The following is an 18,593-nucleotide window of genomic DNA, read 5'->3' on the forward strand; positions in this document are numbered from 1 at the left end:
AAGAGTCTTTTAGTGCTAAATCTAATATAAATGTGATAGAGAAACTTCTTGAACAAAATAACTTTTCATATATATATGTATACACACACATATAAATACACACACACACACACACACACACATATATATATATATATATTTTTTTTTGAGACAAGGTCTCACTCTGTCACCCAGGCTGAAGTGCAAGGGTGCAATCTCAGCTCACTGCAACCTCTGCCTCCTGGGTTCAAGCAATTTTCGTGCCTCAGCCTCTTGAGTAGCCAGGATTACAGGCATGCACCACCACACCTGGCTAATTTTTATATCTTCAGTAAAGATGGGATTTCGCTATGTTGGCCAGGCTGGTCTCAAACTCCTGACCTCAAGCAGTCCATCTGCCTTGGCCTCCCGAAGTTCTGGGATTATAGGCATGAGCCACTGCACCCAGCCGCTTTCCTCTTATAACTTTTTAAAGCTGTATTTTTTCTTTTATGATTCATAATTGAGTGAAAGGAAAAAGATTTGATTTTTTTCTCACAAATATAAGGCATATAATATTCTTAGAAAATTTCAAGCCTTACTATTGAGATAATCCTTACGAATTTAAACATTTTTAGCTCCTTTATTGGCTTTAAATGATTATTAAGGTCATAATTGCAAATCATCTGGTTTCTTAACTGCTAGCCTTATTAGTTCCAAAGTATTGTTGATGCTTTTGTTTCAATATCCCCCCAAAAAACAAAAACTAAAAAAAAAACAGTACCACTTATTTATGCTCTGAAACTAGCTGAATGTTGTTAATGATATAAAATGATGCTTTAACAAATGGAACAATATTTGAGGCCCTCCTTAAAAGTGAATAGTATTATACATATACATGATATAGTCTTTTTAGTGAAAATATAGTAAATGGTACGGTAATTAAATTTGATAAAAAGAATAATGTATTCTAGTACATAAGTTCATAATAAAGTATCAACTGTGATATATTGGTAAAAGTTTTTGGTCCTAAAAGTAACTGAAATTGTTTATCATCAGATTGTTATCTGATAATAGGTAACTTGAATCAAGTTAAGTTGTGAAAAAAGGTAAGAATGTCAACTGAGAATAAATAAATACTGGTACAAATATTCTGATTCTGCAGTGATATATCAAGGAGTAGATACCCCTGGACAACCAGTCTTCCTGGAGGGGCAGCAACAGGTTTAAAAAGTTTATATCCCACTGGATATTCTACTTTCCGTTCCATTCCTCTTACATGAAAATGCACCTTGCATGTAAAGCTTGACTTTCTCATTTGCTTTTAATTGTACCTCTTAGCAGCTCATGGCATACAGTGTTTATGCCATGAACAAGGAAGGCCAAATTATTCAAGGATATTAAGTAATGTAGAAACTAAGTTTTGTCAGAAAACTACGTACCTTACCACATGTCTCCCTGAATGAAGCCAGAAAGCTACGTTTGAAGATGATCTCGTTTTATATAACAAGACTATCAAAACTTGGGAATCAACATTTCTTTATTATTTTCATTTTTTAACTGTAGAAGTACTTTTTAAAAGATAGTTTACAGCATAGTTTCCTTACATTCATGATGCAATTCAGAGAACTGAACGTTTTAAACATTTTTTTTTAATGTTTCGAGCATTTTTTATGGAAAGAGGATACAAAAATATTTCCAATATTTAAAGGCCGGGCGTGATGGCTCTCGCCTATAATCCCAGCACTTTGGGAGGCCGAGGTAGGTGGATCGCTTGATCCCAGGAGTCCAAGATCAGATTGGGCAACATGGCAAACTCCCATCTCTACAAAAAGTACAAAACTTAGCCAGGTGTGGTGGCGCAAGCCTGTAGTCCTAGCTACTTGGAGAGCTGAGGCAGGAGGATCGCTTGAATGTGGGAGGTCGAGGAGGCTTCAGTGAGCTGAGATCTCCAGCTTAGGTGACAAAGTGAGAATTTGTCTCAAAAAAATAACAAATAAAAAAAATAAATTGGGAAACTTACATATTTAAAATATTCCCATTACAAATTCGCCAGTAGAATATCTGTAACCCATCTATCTGTTGAAGATTTTGGACATTTTCATGGGGACTCAAATTATTTCACATGTTTATGAACTTAAAAGGAAAGAAAATTCTAGGTTCTATTATAAAATGTATCAAGCAATAAATGAGTACTATCATATACATGTGATTTGCCCCCATTTGGAATTGCAAGTTAAGAGTTATTTGCAGCTGGGTATGCAACTTGATTAAAACCCTGATGATGTAGATCTATGCCTGAGTTTACAATATTTGTTTTGTGAATTTCCAAAGATAATATCAGCTTTCAAAAGAGAAAAAAAGTAAGGTTCTTTCTTGAAAGCTTTGTAGATTGTATACAGAATAGCTTTGTAACATAAGGTTAAGTTTTGTGTCTATTTAGATCAGTCATATATATTCCATTCAGAGTACAATATTATAGAATACACTAGTCTAATATTTGTACTTGATAATTTTGCCTTTTAGAATTTCAACATATATATATGTACACTAACACTTTGTCCATTGTCTATGTTTTTCTTTTGTTGAAAAACACGATATATATATGTTGTAGGGTTTTGGTTTTTGTATTTGTTTTAAGCTAATGGTTTGGAAGCTCTTACCATAGATATTCACTATACAATTGGATTGGCTTTGCCACCTATTCAGGCAAAGTAGTTGTGCATATTAATAAATGTTTTACATATTAATGATCCTTTTGACGTGACTGGATCCCCACCCTTCATTTCATGTGCTTCTATTTTCCTACATCTTTTACATGACTAAGGATTAATGAAATCACCTCATCATAATCATGACCATAATTTCATCCAACAAGTACTCAACTTTGGTGTTAGCACTTTATTAATGCTTACGACTTCTCTCTCTCTCCCTCTTTCTCTTTTCCTTAGTCGTTGCACAATAAGGATTTTTGAATGTATAATATCATCTAAGGTAAGCTTTCATATGGTTTTGGCATATGAAGCTTATGACTGTCATAAGCCATACCAAGCCTGTGGAGTATGGCATGATTTTCATTATGTAATCCAATGAAAATAGACTTATTTTAAATTGCTAACTTTGTAGTTTTAATTTGTAGTTCACTATCTTGAAATTAACAGCTAGTACTTATCCATCACAGCAGTCTCCTGTTGACATGAAGCAAGTTGTTGAATGCAGTAGAGCATGAATCAAAGCATTTAATGTAGACAAAAACGGGTGATACCCAAGCATTCTGAATTATTTGCATCAAGGAATGGACATGTACATAAGTGGCATCATTTCTACCAATATGTGACTTGAGTTGTTTTTTTAAAAAAAGGAGAATGACTTTCTCAAATTTGCATTAAAGAAGTTTTTAAGAATGTTCAAATGGCATGCTGCTTTGTCTGGACGTGAATTTATTAGCAAGTAGTGAAGCACTTCACTAAAGGACCATGAATTTTTGTGGTTTCATGGATTCTCTCTTGAAGGGTACTTTTATTTTTTTGATATAAATCAGAAACTCAGAAGGTAGGTATGAAATATTGGTTGGTGTTTCTCACACCTTCAGAAAGTATTGGACCGGTCTTATCATTATAACTTTAACAAAATATTTCCAATTTTTGTGCTTTTGACGTGCATAAATGACCAAAGTTAAAGGGGGTAGTTTATATATTTTCCAATGTGTTTGAATTGAAACTCTCTGTGCCTAAATAAAAACAACATTAACAAACTGGAAACAGATCTTCCCGCTGATCCATAAGATGGTGTGCATGTATTCTGCTGTTCAGTCGGAACATTTAAATCATCTATGAGGAATCACAAAACCTCTCAAAGAGCAATAAATACTTTCCAACCACTTGGGAATTTAAATGAAGATTGAACAATAGTAGGGGAAAAACTGCTATGGTTCTGCTGGGACCTTGCTTTTCCTTCTAGATGCCAAGTGCTTTAAATTCTAAATGTACTAAAACTAGGAGAAGATTTCCAAGTAGAGACTGAATGAATCTTTGTAACTAATGGGAACATAATTAGTCACATTTCCAGGCAGCTAGTCAAGAAGTATTGTTTCAGCGATTTTTCACGTAGATGGTTTTGATTTATCTCTTTTCCTTTTGGTCCTCTCTAGGTGGACTCTCCTTCTGCAGGCTCCTCTTGCAAGGCGTACCTCCAAACATAATTGATTCATATCTGCGAGACGTACACTCAAGCAATCCTGAGGAATACTGAGGGCCTGGCCACTGCCTCTCTGCACTCTGCTGCTTTGAAATCTGGTTGAAATGAGAAAAAGCATTTTCTGTTTTTCCACCAGGCCCCCAAGTGTGGTCTTTTTCTTTCCTCCTAATGTTGAAGAGAAAAAAAAAAAAATTGCCCAGATTGCTTAATTAAAAATTGCAAACAAAATCTCATTTGAAGTCAGCACTTTGGTCATTATTATCTCTGCTCACTGTATTATACTTTACAAAAATGCAAGCCATAGAATCAGCAAAAGCAGTTATTTTAAATAGTAGGCTATAAATGCTTTTCTTCCTCTCAGAGTAAAGAACATAACACAATACACCACGATTGGACCTTGAAAACCCATCTTTCTCTTGATCTAATAGATTTTTCTAACTAAAGCAGAGTTGTTTATTTCATACAGCCCTGCTTAACACCAGGATCTGTGCCCTGTTTTCTTATTTGAATGCAATGAAACATTTTTAAAAGTCTAACTTTCAAACAAATTTCCTCAGAAGGGAAAATGAATTCAGTCAATGGTACAACAAATCTGAAGTGTTTGTGATGAAATGATGCAATATTCACTTATGTATTTGGGGTTGTGTGCCTAGACACAGAACTGAGACTAAAGGCTGGGAGCCAGCATGCCCCTGAACCCAGGTCTGCCCTCCCTGTGGCTCTAGCAAGGCATCTTGGCCAACTCTGCCAGAGCTTCTGCCAAAACAGCTAGTCATAGTGACAGAGGGCTGTTACAGACAACAGACCTATTACAGAGTTAGGGTTTGCTAACGGTATCCATTCAATTTGATGGAAACCTTTATAAAAAAAATCTAGCAGCTGCGAAACATTTATACCAACCCATAATCTTTTCTACAATTTGCCTTACTCTTCCTGATACAAAGTTTCAGTTAAGGGAGTAGAATCGAACTATAAGGTACCACACCATTACTGTTTATTCCCTTGCCTCGCTTCTGTTTTTCTTTTCGGTCTTTTGTTGCAGGGGCTAAATATGTTGTCACTTGTTGGTGGGCCCATGGCTTCTTTGGATGACATTTTAAACATATCTGTTCTGCTTTCCTTCCAGATTTTAGCTGAGAAGTTCTATGGTCGTCATGGATCTGGGTTGATGTTGGGCTTGTAAAGGGAAGGGTGAATGATTCAGTTCGTTGCAATACATTTGAGAACAAGAGAAAGTCTAGTTTATGTCCAAACTATGGTGGCTCTACATATCTCTTTTGGAGTTGGTTGGTGATGTTGCCTTACTGGTTGTTAATGACATTGGCTATCACCCCTGCTTCTATGCTCCCAACAACTCCAGAATAATATGTGTGCAATCCCTGTGTAAATACCAATTTTAATCAAGAAAGCTACATGTACAGTATTGGCTAAGGTATTTTACATAAAGGAAGTCTGGCTCAACTGTAAAGACATGAAGGCCCTATGTCTATATACAAACCAAAGAAATGACAATGTGGCAAATCTAATCAACATGGTCCCTGCAGCCCAGCTGCTGGGTCTTAGCCATAGCGCAGCAGCTGAACTGGCTACTTAACTCAAATATGCACTGAGCAGTTTTGCCAAGACATTGGCCAAGCTGGTTAGGCTGCTTATACGTGTATGGTTTTACATAGCCTAAAAGAGACTATAAAACCCCCGTGCTGAATTTTGATTCCTCACTTATGACTTAGGCTCTTTAATTATATTTTATATTAGATAATGTTACTTTTCTACATATAATCTTTCCTTATATTAAGGGTACACATACACTGCAAAGTTCTAATAAGGAAGAAAAAGTATATTGTGAAACTGCAAAGAGCAAAAAATATCAGAAGCTGTTATTACTATTGGTTTTTCTATAATTTTGTTTAAATTTCACTGTATTAAAAAATTACATATCACAGGAATTTACCAAAAATTCTTTTGGGAAACTAAACATTCATGAAAAATTTTAGGCTGGACACAGTGGCTCAGACGCCTGTAATCCCAGCAGTTTTAGAGGCCGAGGTGGGCAGATCACTTGAGGCTGGGAGTTCAAGCCAGCCTATGCAGCATGGTGAAACCTTGTCTCCACTAAAAATACAAAAATTAGTTGGACGTGGTGGCACACACCTGTAGTCCCAGCTACTTGGGAAGCTGAGGCACAAGAATAGCTTGAACCTGGGAGGTGGAGGTTGCAGTGAGCCGAGATTGCACCACTGTACTCCAGCCTGGGCAACAAAGTGAGACCCTGTCTCAAAAAAAAAAATTTTTTTTTAAGGCTCACGTTTCTTTCTTTACCTTAAAAGAAGGCTTAATGGATGTTCTCATCTAAATTAATATCAAAGTAGAAAAAAATAATTCTAAGAGACATTGGAACAAGGTAATATGCCCTTAACTATTCATTTTTAGAATAAATTCTGAAACACTATTCAGCTCAACAAATGAGTTATTGAATGTCTGATATCTGCATGGCACTGTAATGAATTCAGCTTGCAACTTGATAAATAACGTACTTCAGGCTGGGCGTAGTGGCTCACGTCTGTAATCCCAGCACTTTGGGAGGCCAAGGCAGGCAGATCACTTGAGTGCAGGAGTTCAAGGCTAGCCTGGGCAAGACAGCAAAACCCCATCTCTACAAAAAATTATCCAGGTGTGATAGCATGCACTTGTAGTCTCAGCTACTCAGAAGGCTGATACATGAGAATCGCTTGAACCCAGGAGGTGGAGATTGCAGTGAGCTGAGATCGCACCTCTGTACTGCCAGCCTGGGCAACAGAGCCAGATCCTATCTTAAAAAAAAAAAAAAAAAGGTACTTCATGCCTTCGAGGAATTTATAATGTATAAGACTAGTACACAGAGGGGAACATATAAACACGGCAGGATGCAGGTATAAGAGAGGATGACAACAATGCAGAAGCTGGATAATGTGGTTTATGTATTCGTTATTGTCAATGTGTGTATCATACTAGGATGGAGTACAGGACTTACCATATTACTTAGCTTTTCTAAATCAGATTAAATGGAACTCTGAGCTCTCCACTAGCTAGGGAGATTGAGAAATTCTCTGTCGTGTTTAGGGATTCAGATTCCAGAGTCAACAGGAATCTTTCTTGGTGCCCAGAAAATGGAGAGAAGGAAAAGCCTCTGGTCTTCAATCTACACTGGTGCCTGCAGAGATGCCTGTCATTGTATTATACTTTATAAAAAAGTCACCCATAGAATAAGCAAAAGCAGTTCTTTTAGTTTAATGGTCAAACCCGGTATGGTTCACTCAAGGACAGGTGACTCTGAAACATCCCTGACAAGCGTGGACCTGGGGTCTTTCAGTCTTGGAGGCTACAACTTGGCTATTATGTTAGGGTTCTTCAGAGGAACAACCAATAGGAGAGGAAGGAAAGAAGAGGTACGGAAGGAAGGAAAGGGGAGGGAGGGAATGGAAAGAAAAAGGGAAAAGAGGAAAGAAAAAGCATGAAAAATCTAGAAAGAGATTAATTATAAGGTATTCATCATGGAATTATGGAGACTGAGAAAGCCCATGATTTGCTGCCCACAGAACCTAGGAAGGCTGGAGGTGTAGTTGAAGCCTGAGAGCCAGAGAGCTCAAAGTGGTGCCTCCACCCAAGCCTCCTAAGACTGTGTGCTTCAGTCCCTCATTACTCAGCTGACCACCTGAGAGTTTCTTAGAAATGAAAACTTTCCGCCGGGTATGGCGGCTCACCCCTGTAATCCCAGCACTTTGGGAGGCCGAGGGAGGCGGATCACCTGAGGTAAGGAGTTCAAGACCAGCCTGGCCAAAATGGTGAAACCCCATCTCTACTAAAAATACAAAAATTAGCCAGGCGTGGTGCCGCGTGCCTGTAATCCCAGCTACTCAGGAGGCTGAGGGAGGAGATTCACTTGAACCTGGAGGCGGAGTTTGCAGTGAGCCAAGATCACACCACTGCACTCCAGCTTGGGCATTTTTAGAGAGGAGAGCAAAGGTTTTAATCAATCTATTATTGAATACTATCTACCCATGTATTTTGTAAAGTACCAGAGTTCCATAAAATTTAGACTTCAGAGTCTCAAAGTACAAAACTATAAAAATATAAAACCCAAGCAAGTAAAGCAAGTATTATACCATAAAACTATGCTTATCACAAATACTCCAGCCTGTGGATCTAAAGTTCAGAATTCTAAACACTCACACAGGTAGCTTGATGTCCTGATGATAAAATTCTACTGCAACGCAAGCCTAGCCAGGTGATTTTTTTTTTTTTTTTTTTTTTTTTTTTTTTTTTTTTTGAGACAGGGTCTCACTCTGTTGCCCACGCTGGAGTGTAATGGTATGATCTGGGCTCACTGTATCCTCCGCCTCCCGGGTTCAAGCAATTCTCCTGCCTCAGCCTCCTGAGTAGCTGGGATTGCAGGCACATGCCACCACACATGGCTAATTTTTGTATTTTTAGTAGAGACTGGGCTTCACCGTTTTGGCCAGGCTAGTCTCAAACTCCTGGCCTCAAGTGATTTGCCTGCCTCAGCCTCCCAAAGTGCTGGGATTACAGGCATGAGCCACTGCGCCCGGCCTCTAGCCACGTGATTTCTTATTGCAACCCACTCTTTCTTCCAAACCAGTGAAAGTCCATGGGCTTCTAACTGGTGGTTTCACACACAACAGTGCCTAATCTGCCTATATGACACGATTTAATATTTTGTGGAAAGTTGGCCTAGAGATTGAGGATGTTAAGGAAGATTTGAAATATGAGTGAAAGTGACACAAAAGAACTAGTAGTAAAACCGAGATCCTAAATCAAGATGTTCTTTCTCCTTTGGAAAAGGAATTCAATTTAGTTAAATCATCAAATAAACATTTATACATCCCTGTTGTGCTATGGAAATGTAAGATGTTACCATAGAAGGAGGCTGTGTGAAGGGTATACAAGGGATTCTTTGTATTATTTTTGCAACTTCCTGTGTGTCTGTAATCATTTTAAAGTATATATATATTTTTAATTATGGATGTTTACTGGATGCCAGGCATTGAGGAGCACACTCAGTGCAGGCTTGATCTGACACTCTATGACCTGGGCAGGGAGGCTGATCAATACACAAATAACTGAACAAAGATAGCCTGCATTACAAGCTACAAAGTGCTCTGTTGTGTGGGAGTAAGAGGGATCAAACTGGAAGAATCTGGGAGTTCATTTTTGAGAAGGTGGAATTTAAGCTGAGTCTTGAGTGATGGGCAATGTGACAGGAATAACAAGGGATTCCCAACAGGGAACAAGTGAGAGTGGGTTTAGCGACAGCTGCCCAACAGGGAACAAGTGAGAGTGGGTTTGGGGACAGCCAGTGGGCCCACGCAGCTGGAGCATGAGACTTAGGGAGAAGAATGGGGGAAGAGATATTAGGGAGGTAAGACTAGTAGGGTAGACGGGGCCCTCAAATGCCATGTGAGGGAGGCTGGACTTTATCAAAGGCTTCTGAACATGGGAATATATTATTAGTTTTAGTAAATTTACTATAATAACTTTTTTCATAATACTTAGAATAGACTGGAATGGCACAAAACCAACATGATATATAGAAACTGGACTGTTCCTTATTGACAAAAGTACCCACCAAAGTCCTATATTTAATACATGTAAGTTATTAGGTGGCATTTTGCAGTCTTTGGGAACATAAGCTCTGAAATCAGACTACGTGGGCTTGAATCCACCATACTAGCTGTGAGCCATGGGTAAGTTTCTGAACTTCACCGTGCTTCAATTTCCTCATCTGTAAAATGGGGATAACAATGGTCTATTTCACAGAGTTTTTTTGAGGAATAACTGAAATAACTCCTGATGTTTAGAACAGTGCTTGGCATAGGATAGAAACTCATAAATGTGAGCTACCATGTTAATTCAAGAAAAAAGGGAAACATTGTGTGTATCAATCACTATATGTAATAAACCATGAAAATGGAGGGGAGTCATGATGCAAGAAATAAAATAGTAGAAAATCTCTAATATACTTTTTTGACTTTAGAGTATGTTAGAGTGGGGTAAGGTAGAAGAAATAAATATGCCTTAGTATGTCTTGAATTAATTTGAAATTTCCAAAAATTCAACAAAGAAGCACAGGGAAAAATCAATTTAGAGCCTGATGAGTAGTTTAAAAATGGTTTTTATATTTATTGCTTTCACTATTTTTAAATTATGACATTTCATATTTGCAAAATATACAACCATGCCATCTATATCTGTGTAGATATATAGTTATATAGATGGCTTAAATAATAGTAAAATGAACATGTTACTACTACTCAGTTAAAAAACTGTGATTGAGGCAGCTTGATGGCCCCCTGCAATACCCACTCTCTCACTTTTCAATAATAATAGAAATGTTTTGGCCGGTTGTGGTGGCTCACACCTGTAGTCACAGCACTTTAGGAGGCCAAGGCAGGAGGATCATTTGGGGTCAGGCATTCGAGACCAGCCTGGCCAACATGGTGAAACCCCATCTCTACTAAAAATACAAAAATTAGCTGGGTATGGTGGTGCATGCCTGTAGTCTCAGCTACTCAGGAGGCTGAAGCAGGTGAATCTCTTGAACCTCGGAAGAGGTTGCAGTGAGCTCAGATTGCGCCACTGCACTCCAGCCTGGGCGATAGAGCAAGACTCTGTCTCTAAATAAATAAATAAATAAACAAATAAATAAATAAATAAAAGGAATTTTAGCTGGGCAGGTGGCTGGCTGTCTAAAGATTGCATTTGCAGGCTCTTTTACAGTTTGGCATAGCAACCATGTGGCCAGGTTCTGGCCAGTGGGATAAGAGCAGAAGTGATATGTGCAACCTTTGATCATGGCCTTCAGAAGAAAGGAGCATAGCAGCCCTTCTCTTTTTCCCCTTCCAATTGGTTGGGAGTCTTGGTCAGTCATTTTTGATCACAAGGACAAGGGCAACATCCTAAGGCAGACTAATAAAATGGAAGAAGACTGTGTCTCTGACACCATCGAGCTACCATGTAGCCCTACCATGCCTACCCAGACATCGATGTTGGAAAAATAAACTTCTATTCCATTTAGGCTGCTATAGTTTGCTTAGCTGTACTCTAAAAATTTACCAATACCTTTGAAACTTGCCTACAATTGCATTTCCCTTCTTTCTATCAGAAGTAACCACTATCAGGACTGTACTTATAATTCTTTCCCTTTTCTTCATAACTTTGCCACATGGGAGCTGCAAAGTACAGTTGCATGTTTTCGAAGTTTATATAAGTAAAATAATACTGTATGTATTTTGCCTATGACCTGCTGTTATGGACGGAATGGTATCCTGCCCCACTTCCACCCCCAATTCATATGTTGAAGCCCTAATCCTCTACAATGTGATGGTATTTGGAGATGGAGCCTTTAGGATACTGGATATCATGAGGGTGGGGCCTTTATGATGGGATTAGTGCCTTTATAAGGACTTTATAAGGAGACACCAGAGAGCTTCCTCTCTTTCTCTCTCTGTCTGCCATGTGAGGACATAGAAAGTGGTCATCTGCAAGCCAGGAAGAGAGTCCTCACTAAGAAACACACTTTGACTTTGGACTTCCCAACCTCCAGAACTGTGAGAAAGAAATTCCTGTTGTCTAAGCTATTCAGTCAATGGCATTTTGTTATGACAATCCAAGCTGACTAATACATCTGCTTTTTTTTCACTCAACATATGCTTGTGCAATTCATTCATGTTCATAAGTGCACCCTGGAACATTACCATGTTCCAGGGCTTCTCCTGTAGAAACTGAACATAGCCCAGTTGAGTATTTTTTATTTTGATTAATTTTTAGGAGTTCTTTACATAATCTGGGTACTATTCATTGTGGGTTTTGAGGAAAATACCTTTTCCCAGTTTATGGCTTGTCTTTTCATTCTCTTGATGATGTCTTTCGATGAACATTAAAAATTATCTTTAATATAGTGAAATCTGCTAATCTGGAAAAGGATTTTTTCCTTGGACTGTTCATGGCATTGGTAAATTAAAAAGTAGGTACTGTCAAGTTCACTGCACATAAACTGGCATTGTTAAAATTGGATCTCCATCATTCCATTTCCTTTCCTGCATTTGTCAGCATTGTTTTACCCATTAAAGATGAGGAGGTACACATTCCTAAAACATAGACTCTTGGTCTGTAGACACACTCATTGCTCTAAGGTAGTGGTTGCCACTTTTTTCCTTAAAGGGCCTAGGAGGACATATTCCAGGCTTTGCCAGCCATATGGTCTCTGTCACAACTGAATTCAGCTGCCCTTGTAGCATGAAGGCAGCCAAACAATATGTAAGGAATAAACATGGCTTTACTTGTGGCACTGAACTTTGAATTTCATATAACTTCACATCACAAAATAGTATTCTTTGATTTTTTTCTAATCATTTAAAACTGTCAAAACCATTCTTGGCTGGAGGACCGTAGGAAAACAGGTGGTGGGCTGGGTCTGGCCCACAGGCAGCAGTTTGTGGACCCCTGTGCCAAGTGTTTGACTAAGCCGGTGAGGCAAACTGCACTCGCTGATAGAGGCTGCACCACACAAGTGTCTTGGAAGCAATTTCTGGTTTGTCCTAGGCCTTAGAGAGTGCGTGCAGATCAGAACCATGAAGTGAAGAGCAAAGCAAGAGACAGGCCTGTCTCAGGTTGTGCAACAGAACATGTTTATGACAGATGTCCCCTGTCCAAGTGAGCGCACTGTGAGATAAGGGGCCGGTGACCTACCAATGCGTGTGGCAAGCCAGCCTGTTCCCCCGTGCAGGGGGAGGACACTCCTGGGTTCCTGACCTCTATTCCAGGGAAAAGCATGTGTAAAAATATCCACCCTTGTTGGTATCAAATGCGCTGAAGAAAATAGGTATTGGGATTTCAGCCATTCGGTCTCCTTCTTAGTGTTTCTCAGCCTTGATTTTCAGTTGCAAAACCTTGGTCTCTGAACCCGCAGTGAGGGGTTTCTAGGGCGAATACATGGCAGAGCCGCCTTCCTCCGCGCAGAAAGGGAGAATCGTGCTTATGTGTTTTACCAAGCGGGACAGATGGGGTCGTCACCCCGGTGACCCCAGACCTGCAGAACTGTGTTCTCACACGAAAACCCCCAGGCTCTGCAGGCAGCGCGGTCCTGCAGCGGTTGACACTGGGCGACAGGAGTCGTGTTCCCACCCCTAGGAGAGAAACCGGCTAGGTCGCGGTGCAGCCCGCGAGGAGACGACCTCAGGGCGTAATCGGACGCCGCGGGTTAAGAAATCAGACCTCAGGCGCAGTGCAGCCGGCCCCTGGGGAGTCAGGGACCTGGATGCCAATAACAGGCTGCCGTTGGCTGGCGCCGAGGGTGACCCGCGAGCGCCGCGACCGCCTCCCGGCCCCTAGCCGGACCCCTCCGCCCCGCCCCCAGCCGGACCCCTCCCCGAGGCTCGGCCCCACCCGCGAGCCGCACCCGCGGCCCCACCGCTTCGGGGCTGGGGCCCCGGGACCCGGGCAGCCCGGCTTGACCTCGACCTCCGCCGTGCGGGCCCGACCGGTGAGTCCAGCCCGGCCGGCGCAGGCCCCGGCCGCCAGCCCCTCCCTCCGCCTCTCCCTGCCCCCAATACCAGGCGCGGGCTGCGCTCGGTGGCGGCGGCGGGGCCCGCAGGCGGCCATGGCGGCAGGCGCCGGGGCCAGGCCCGCGCCGCGCTGGCTGAGGGCGCTGAGCGAGCCGCTGAGCGCGGCGCAGCTGCGGCGACTGGAGGAGCACCGCTACAGCGCGGCGGGTGTCTCGCTGCTCGAGCCGCCGCTGCAGCTCTACTGGACCTGGCTGCTGCAGTGGATCCCACTCTGGATGGCCCCTAACTCCATCACCCTGCTCGGGCTCGCCGTCAACGTGGTCACCACGCTCGTGCTCATCTCCTACTGTCCCACGGCCACCGAGGAGGTAGGGCTGGCCGCTCGCCCGAGCCTGGCCCCAGATGCGCTGCGGGCGGGTCACTGCAAGCGCCGGGGAAAGGGCAGACCCACGCGCGGCTGAGCCTCTCCTGGGTCCCGGAGGGGCTGACTGGCCTCTGCCCCGGGCGGTGCCCACCCCGGGCCGCCTGGAGACTGTCACGCCACTATCCCAATCCCGTGACCATCCTGAGCCTTCCCTGGGCAGTGGAGGGGCTGTTAAGGTCACTGCCCCCGGGCCTATGTCCGTGCAGATCCTCCCTGCGGCCGCGGACCGGCCGGAGGGCCCCTGCCCGTTTGCTATCCCATGGGCGCCAACCTGTGGGATGGACCCGCGGTCGGGTGCTTTGCACACTAGGGGCTGAACACCCCCATCTCCGTCCTGCCTGGCACAGGGACTTGTGCCAAGCCCGAGACGCTCTTTGAATACTTTCATAACCGTTCGTTTCTGGAAGGTTGAGCTAGTGATCTTGAAATGACTGGTAGCGCTGATCAAAGATAAGTTAAGAGGTAACTTCCTCTTTGCTTCATCGACTTTTTCAAGAAAAACAAACTGGAATATTATCAAGGCAAATTTTTTTTTTGTCATCACAACCTAGGGATTAAAAAAGCCCAACATTTTATCAGCAATAATTACATTTGACCTTTGTCCAAAATAAGGAGTAAATTTAGGCTTTGGATAGCTGTTCATCAGAAGCACCCTTTGGGTTGAGTGTGGAGAGATAGGGGGCAGAGTGGAGTTCACTCCCATCTATAGTTTATACTACGTGGGATAAATCTTACATTGCACATTCTGTGACATTACTTTCTATCCTCTGCTCCAAATAGTGAAGTCCCTTTATAATAATTTGAGTGTAGGCCTTGTGGAGGACTCATGGGGGTTGAGGTTGGATTAACAGAAATACAGTGGAAATATTTCATGCCCTCCATGCATGCATCCATTTTGTTGTTTTTGAGACAGGGTTTTACTCTGTCACCCAGGGTGGAGTGCCGTGGCTCGATCTCAGCTCACCGCAACCTCCGCCTTCAGGGTTCAAGCCATTCTTCTGCCTCAGCCTTCCAAGTAGCTGGGATTACAGGTGCGCGCGACCACGGCCGGACTAACTTTTGTATTTTTAGTAGATACGGGGTTTCACCATGTTGGCCAGGCTCATGGATCCTTTAAAAACAAAAATTTGATTGAGCCTACATTTTAAAATATCTTGTCAATTGATCGATATGCTTATTATGTATTTCTTTTCTTTTTCTTTCTTTCTTTTGAGACAGAGTCTCGCTCTCTCACCCAGGCTGGAGAGCAGTGTGGTGATGATCTTGGCTCACTGCAACCTCTGCCTCCCGGGTTCAAGCGATTCCCTTGCCTCAGCCTCCTGAGTAGCTGGGACTACAGGCGCCTGCCACCACGGCCAGCTAATTTTTGTATTTTTAGTAGAGACGGGGTTTCACCATGTTGGCCAGGCTGGCCTCGAACCCCTGACCTCAAGTGATCCGCCTTCTTTGGCCTCCCAAAGTGCTGGGATTACAGGAGTGGTGAGCCACTGCGCCAGGCTTATTACATATTTATTAGTAGACATTCCCATTGTCATTTGCCATTGCTATTCATTTACATATTACATATGAAAAGGTAAACTGCTTTAGTTTTTGGTTGTTTTGCTGCCTGTTTCTAGAATTTACCAGAGGGAGTGTATTAGAATGAAAGGATTGCTGGGTTGGAAGTGGAGGTCTTGGTTTCTAACTGACTCTTCCACCACAGACCTGCTGGGTCTGTGTTCCCACATATAAAATAGAAAATAATGCCTGCCAGAACAACTTGAGAAGGATGCAGTGAGGACCAAATGATATATATGCAGATAAATGTAAAAGATTGTGATGTGCCTAACAAATTAAAAATATTACTCAACACATTAAAAATATTACTGTTATTAGACAACATCCTGAAAACACATAATGAAGTTTAGTTTTGATTGGGTCCAGATTTAGCTAACAGCATTTGGATGTTTCTGATATTGGCCAGTTAAGTTGTGGACTCTTCAATGTTATTATTAATTTAAGAAGCATTTGTTGAACACTTAGAAAGAGCAGGGCATACAAAAAAAGTCAAGACCTTCTGCTTAGGGAGGTAAATGGAGGCCTGATGGAAGAGGTACATTTATGATTAATTAGTTTTTAGGATCAGCCTCGTGAAAAAAAAAAAAAAAAGGGTGGAGGGTGGGGATTGGAGGCATTTAAAAATAAAGTGCAAAATCAAATGGCCCCAGAAGGGAAAATGAGAGTTAAAAACAAGAGTTTCTGAAATGTATGTCATTAGAACCTGCATATGCTTCTGAGTGACTGATGCAGGGAGGGGATATGCCATTACAGGATCCACATTGTTTGTTTGGTGAAAGCCCAGCAATAGTGTGAAGAGCATAGCAGTTTCTGGCTATTTTCCCTTAAGGTCATAGAACTAGCAAATGACTGGATCAGGTAGGATTCAGATCTAAGTTGGTATGACTTCAAAAATAAAAAGATCTTATGTTTTATATAATACAAATATGTAAAGTGCTCTTACATCCATGGTTGCATTTGTGTCTTGTATCAGCCAAAGAGGTTGGCAAGTGTTCCTCTCCCTGCAATGGCCTTCCTACCACCTCAATATTTCTTCTATCCATCTATCCTAAAGTAACAGTAGTATATGATTTCATAAGAGGAAATTGAAGCCCAGAGATGTTAAGTGACTTTCACCTAGCTTGAGACTTGTTTTCTGATTCTCTGACTTAAGAATTCTTAGTGCTTTTCAGACTTGACAGGTTGCTTTCAGAAAGGGTCAGAAAAAACACATAAGGTTTTTGGATTTAGATGCTTGGCCTTATCTACTCATATAGGCTTTAATACTGAGTGCATTAATAACAACATTTGATATGTTTTTAACTACAATGCTAATTTCTAGAACATGACTGGGGATAAAGGAAAACTAATAGAAAAGAAAGTTGTGATTAATATTTACCTTCTGCAAACTGCTTTTCAAGCCATCATTTCTTTTAAGGAACTTTCTACTCCAGCCAAATTGAACTTCTTACTATAGCAAGGATTTTTCTCCTTCTTATCCCTCTCTTTTCCCCTTCCTCTTCCTTTCTTCTGTACCAGTTATCCAACTATGTACCCATCTTTCAACACCCAATTCTAACACTATATCCTGATGAAAGTTATATTCCTTTTCCTAAGTCAAATCTACCACTCTGAATTCCCATGATAATGACAATAATAACGTTTACCGGGTATTTACTGTGTATCAGAGATGATTTTAAGTCACTTTTATCCTATTATCTCATTGAATCCTCTCACAACCTTATGAATAAGGTACTACTAATATCCTCATTTTATAGATGAGAAACTGAAGGAAAATTAACCTCTTCTAGAGTCACATACATTTAAGTGGGGGCCAGGATTCCAAGCCAGAAGCTATGCTTCCTTTGTAGGGCTTTGTAGCTCTCCTGTGGATCTTCACCATTTTATTTTGGTTATCTGTGTCCTTATTGCGCAGGACAACCTACTGGATTTTAAGTTCAGACAGCAATTGCTCGTTCATTTGTATAATCTCTATAGCACAGTGCTTTACATCAAACAGATGCTTATAATTTTGCATCAAACAGATGCATGAATGAAATAACACAATGTAATGTCAAGAGATGATGTTTTTCAATCCTTATTCAGTTTTAGCTGTTCTTGGGTTAAATACCTAGCAATTGTTTGGCCTTGGTAGTTTTAAGTAGAGTAAGCAAGTGTTAGGGCAAATGGAGAAAACAAGAACTTTGTCTCCTCACTTTGATGAAGCAGTTCTATCTGAACATCACCCTAAGTAGGTAGTCCCTGGTCCCCATTCCTTGGCTACCTAATCTTAAAATAGAATCACAGATTCTTAGAGTTTGGAAGGACCTTAGAGATTATTTAATGCAATTCCTACACACACACACACATATATATATATATATATATTCCTACCCAGTGATTTGAATCTAGTTCTTCTAGCTCCAGCCTAGTAGCATTCTCTCCTACTAACTCCATGCACTTGTGTTTGACTGGTATAAACTGTTACTCCATTCTCTATTACATATCTGATTAAATGTTTCTGCCCTGTCTTTGTGATCTGTACATATAAATCCATGTCAGTGTCTTTATTAAGAATATGTTTATAGCAGGAACAAGTGCCTAGCTTAAGGTCAGTTCAAAGGGCATTAATTAATGCATTTCTTGTGTTTATGATGATAAAGAGTTGAACTGAAAAGCAGGTATACCTGAGCATGCCAGAAACACCTTAAGAAATGGTTTATTCTCTGTTTAAATAACTCATTTAAATAACTCATATTTTAAACAGAGAATAAACCATTTCTTAAGGTTATCTTTGTACTAAATATTGTCTTTGCATTACATATTGAAGAGTTATTTTTTTTGGGGGGGAATAATAGAAAGAAAAGAAAATAACCTTTAGATTCCTACTCAGACTTTTTTTTATAGGTTTGGTTTCT

General features: G+C 41.0%; 2 protein-coding genes across 12 annotated transcripts in view; both read left to right on the plus strand.

Moving 5' to 3' along the window:
- Nucleotides 1-4,398, plus strand: part of MYBPC1 (myosin binding protein C1) — an 87,565-nt gene extending 83,167 nt beyond the window's left edge. For 4 of the 9 annotated variants that reach the window (XM_009181525.3, XM_009181522.4, XM_009181527.4 and 1 more), the window contains one exon: nucleotides 4,109-4,398. In XM_009181525.3, the coding sequence (XP_009179789.1) occupies nucleotides 4,109-4,209 (101 nt within the window). In that variant the 3' untranslated portion in view covers nucleotides 4,210-4,398. Of the gene's footprint in view, nucleotides 1-1,123; nucleotides 1,183-2,909; nucleotides 2,953-4,108 lie in introns of all 9 variants that reach the window. The other 5 variants (XM_003907032.4, XM_031650703.1, XM_031650699.1 and 2 more) reach the window with 3 other exon arrangements.
- Nucleotides 4,399-13,571: 9,173 nt separating this feature from the next.
- CHPT1 (choline phosphotransferase 1) overlaps nucleotides 13,572-18,593 on the plus strand; it is a 29,820-nt gene continuing 24,798 nt past the window's right edge. For all 3 annotated transcript variants that reach the window (XR_635055.2, XM_003907042.3, XM_009181535.2), the window contains exon 1: nucleotides 13,572-14,083. Coding sequence is in view for 2 of the 3 variants with exons in the window: in XM_003907042.3 (XP_003907091.1) it covers nucleotides 13,811-14,083 (273 nt within the window). In the remaining variant the exon portion in view is untranslated. The remainder of the gene's footprint in view (nucleotides 14,084-18,593) is intronic.

This window comes from Papio anubis, chromosome 9 (genome assembly GCF_008728515.1).
Source record: "Papio anubis isolate 15944 chromosome 9, Panubis1.0, whole genome shotgun sequence".
Lineage (NCBI taxonomy): Eukaryota > Metazoa > Chordata > Mammalia > Primates > Cercopithecidae > Papio > Papio anubis.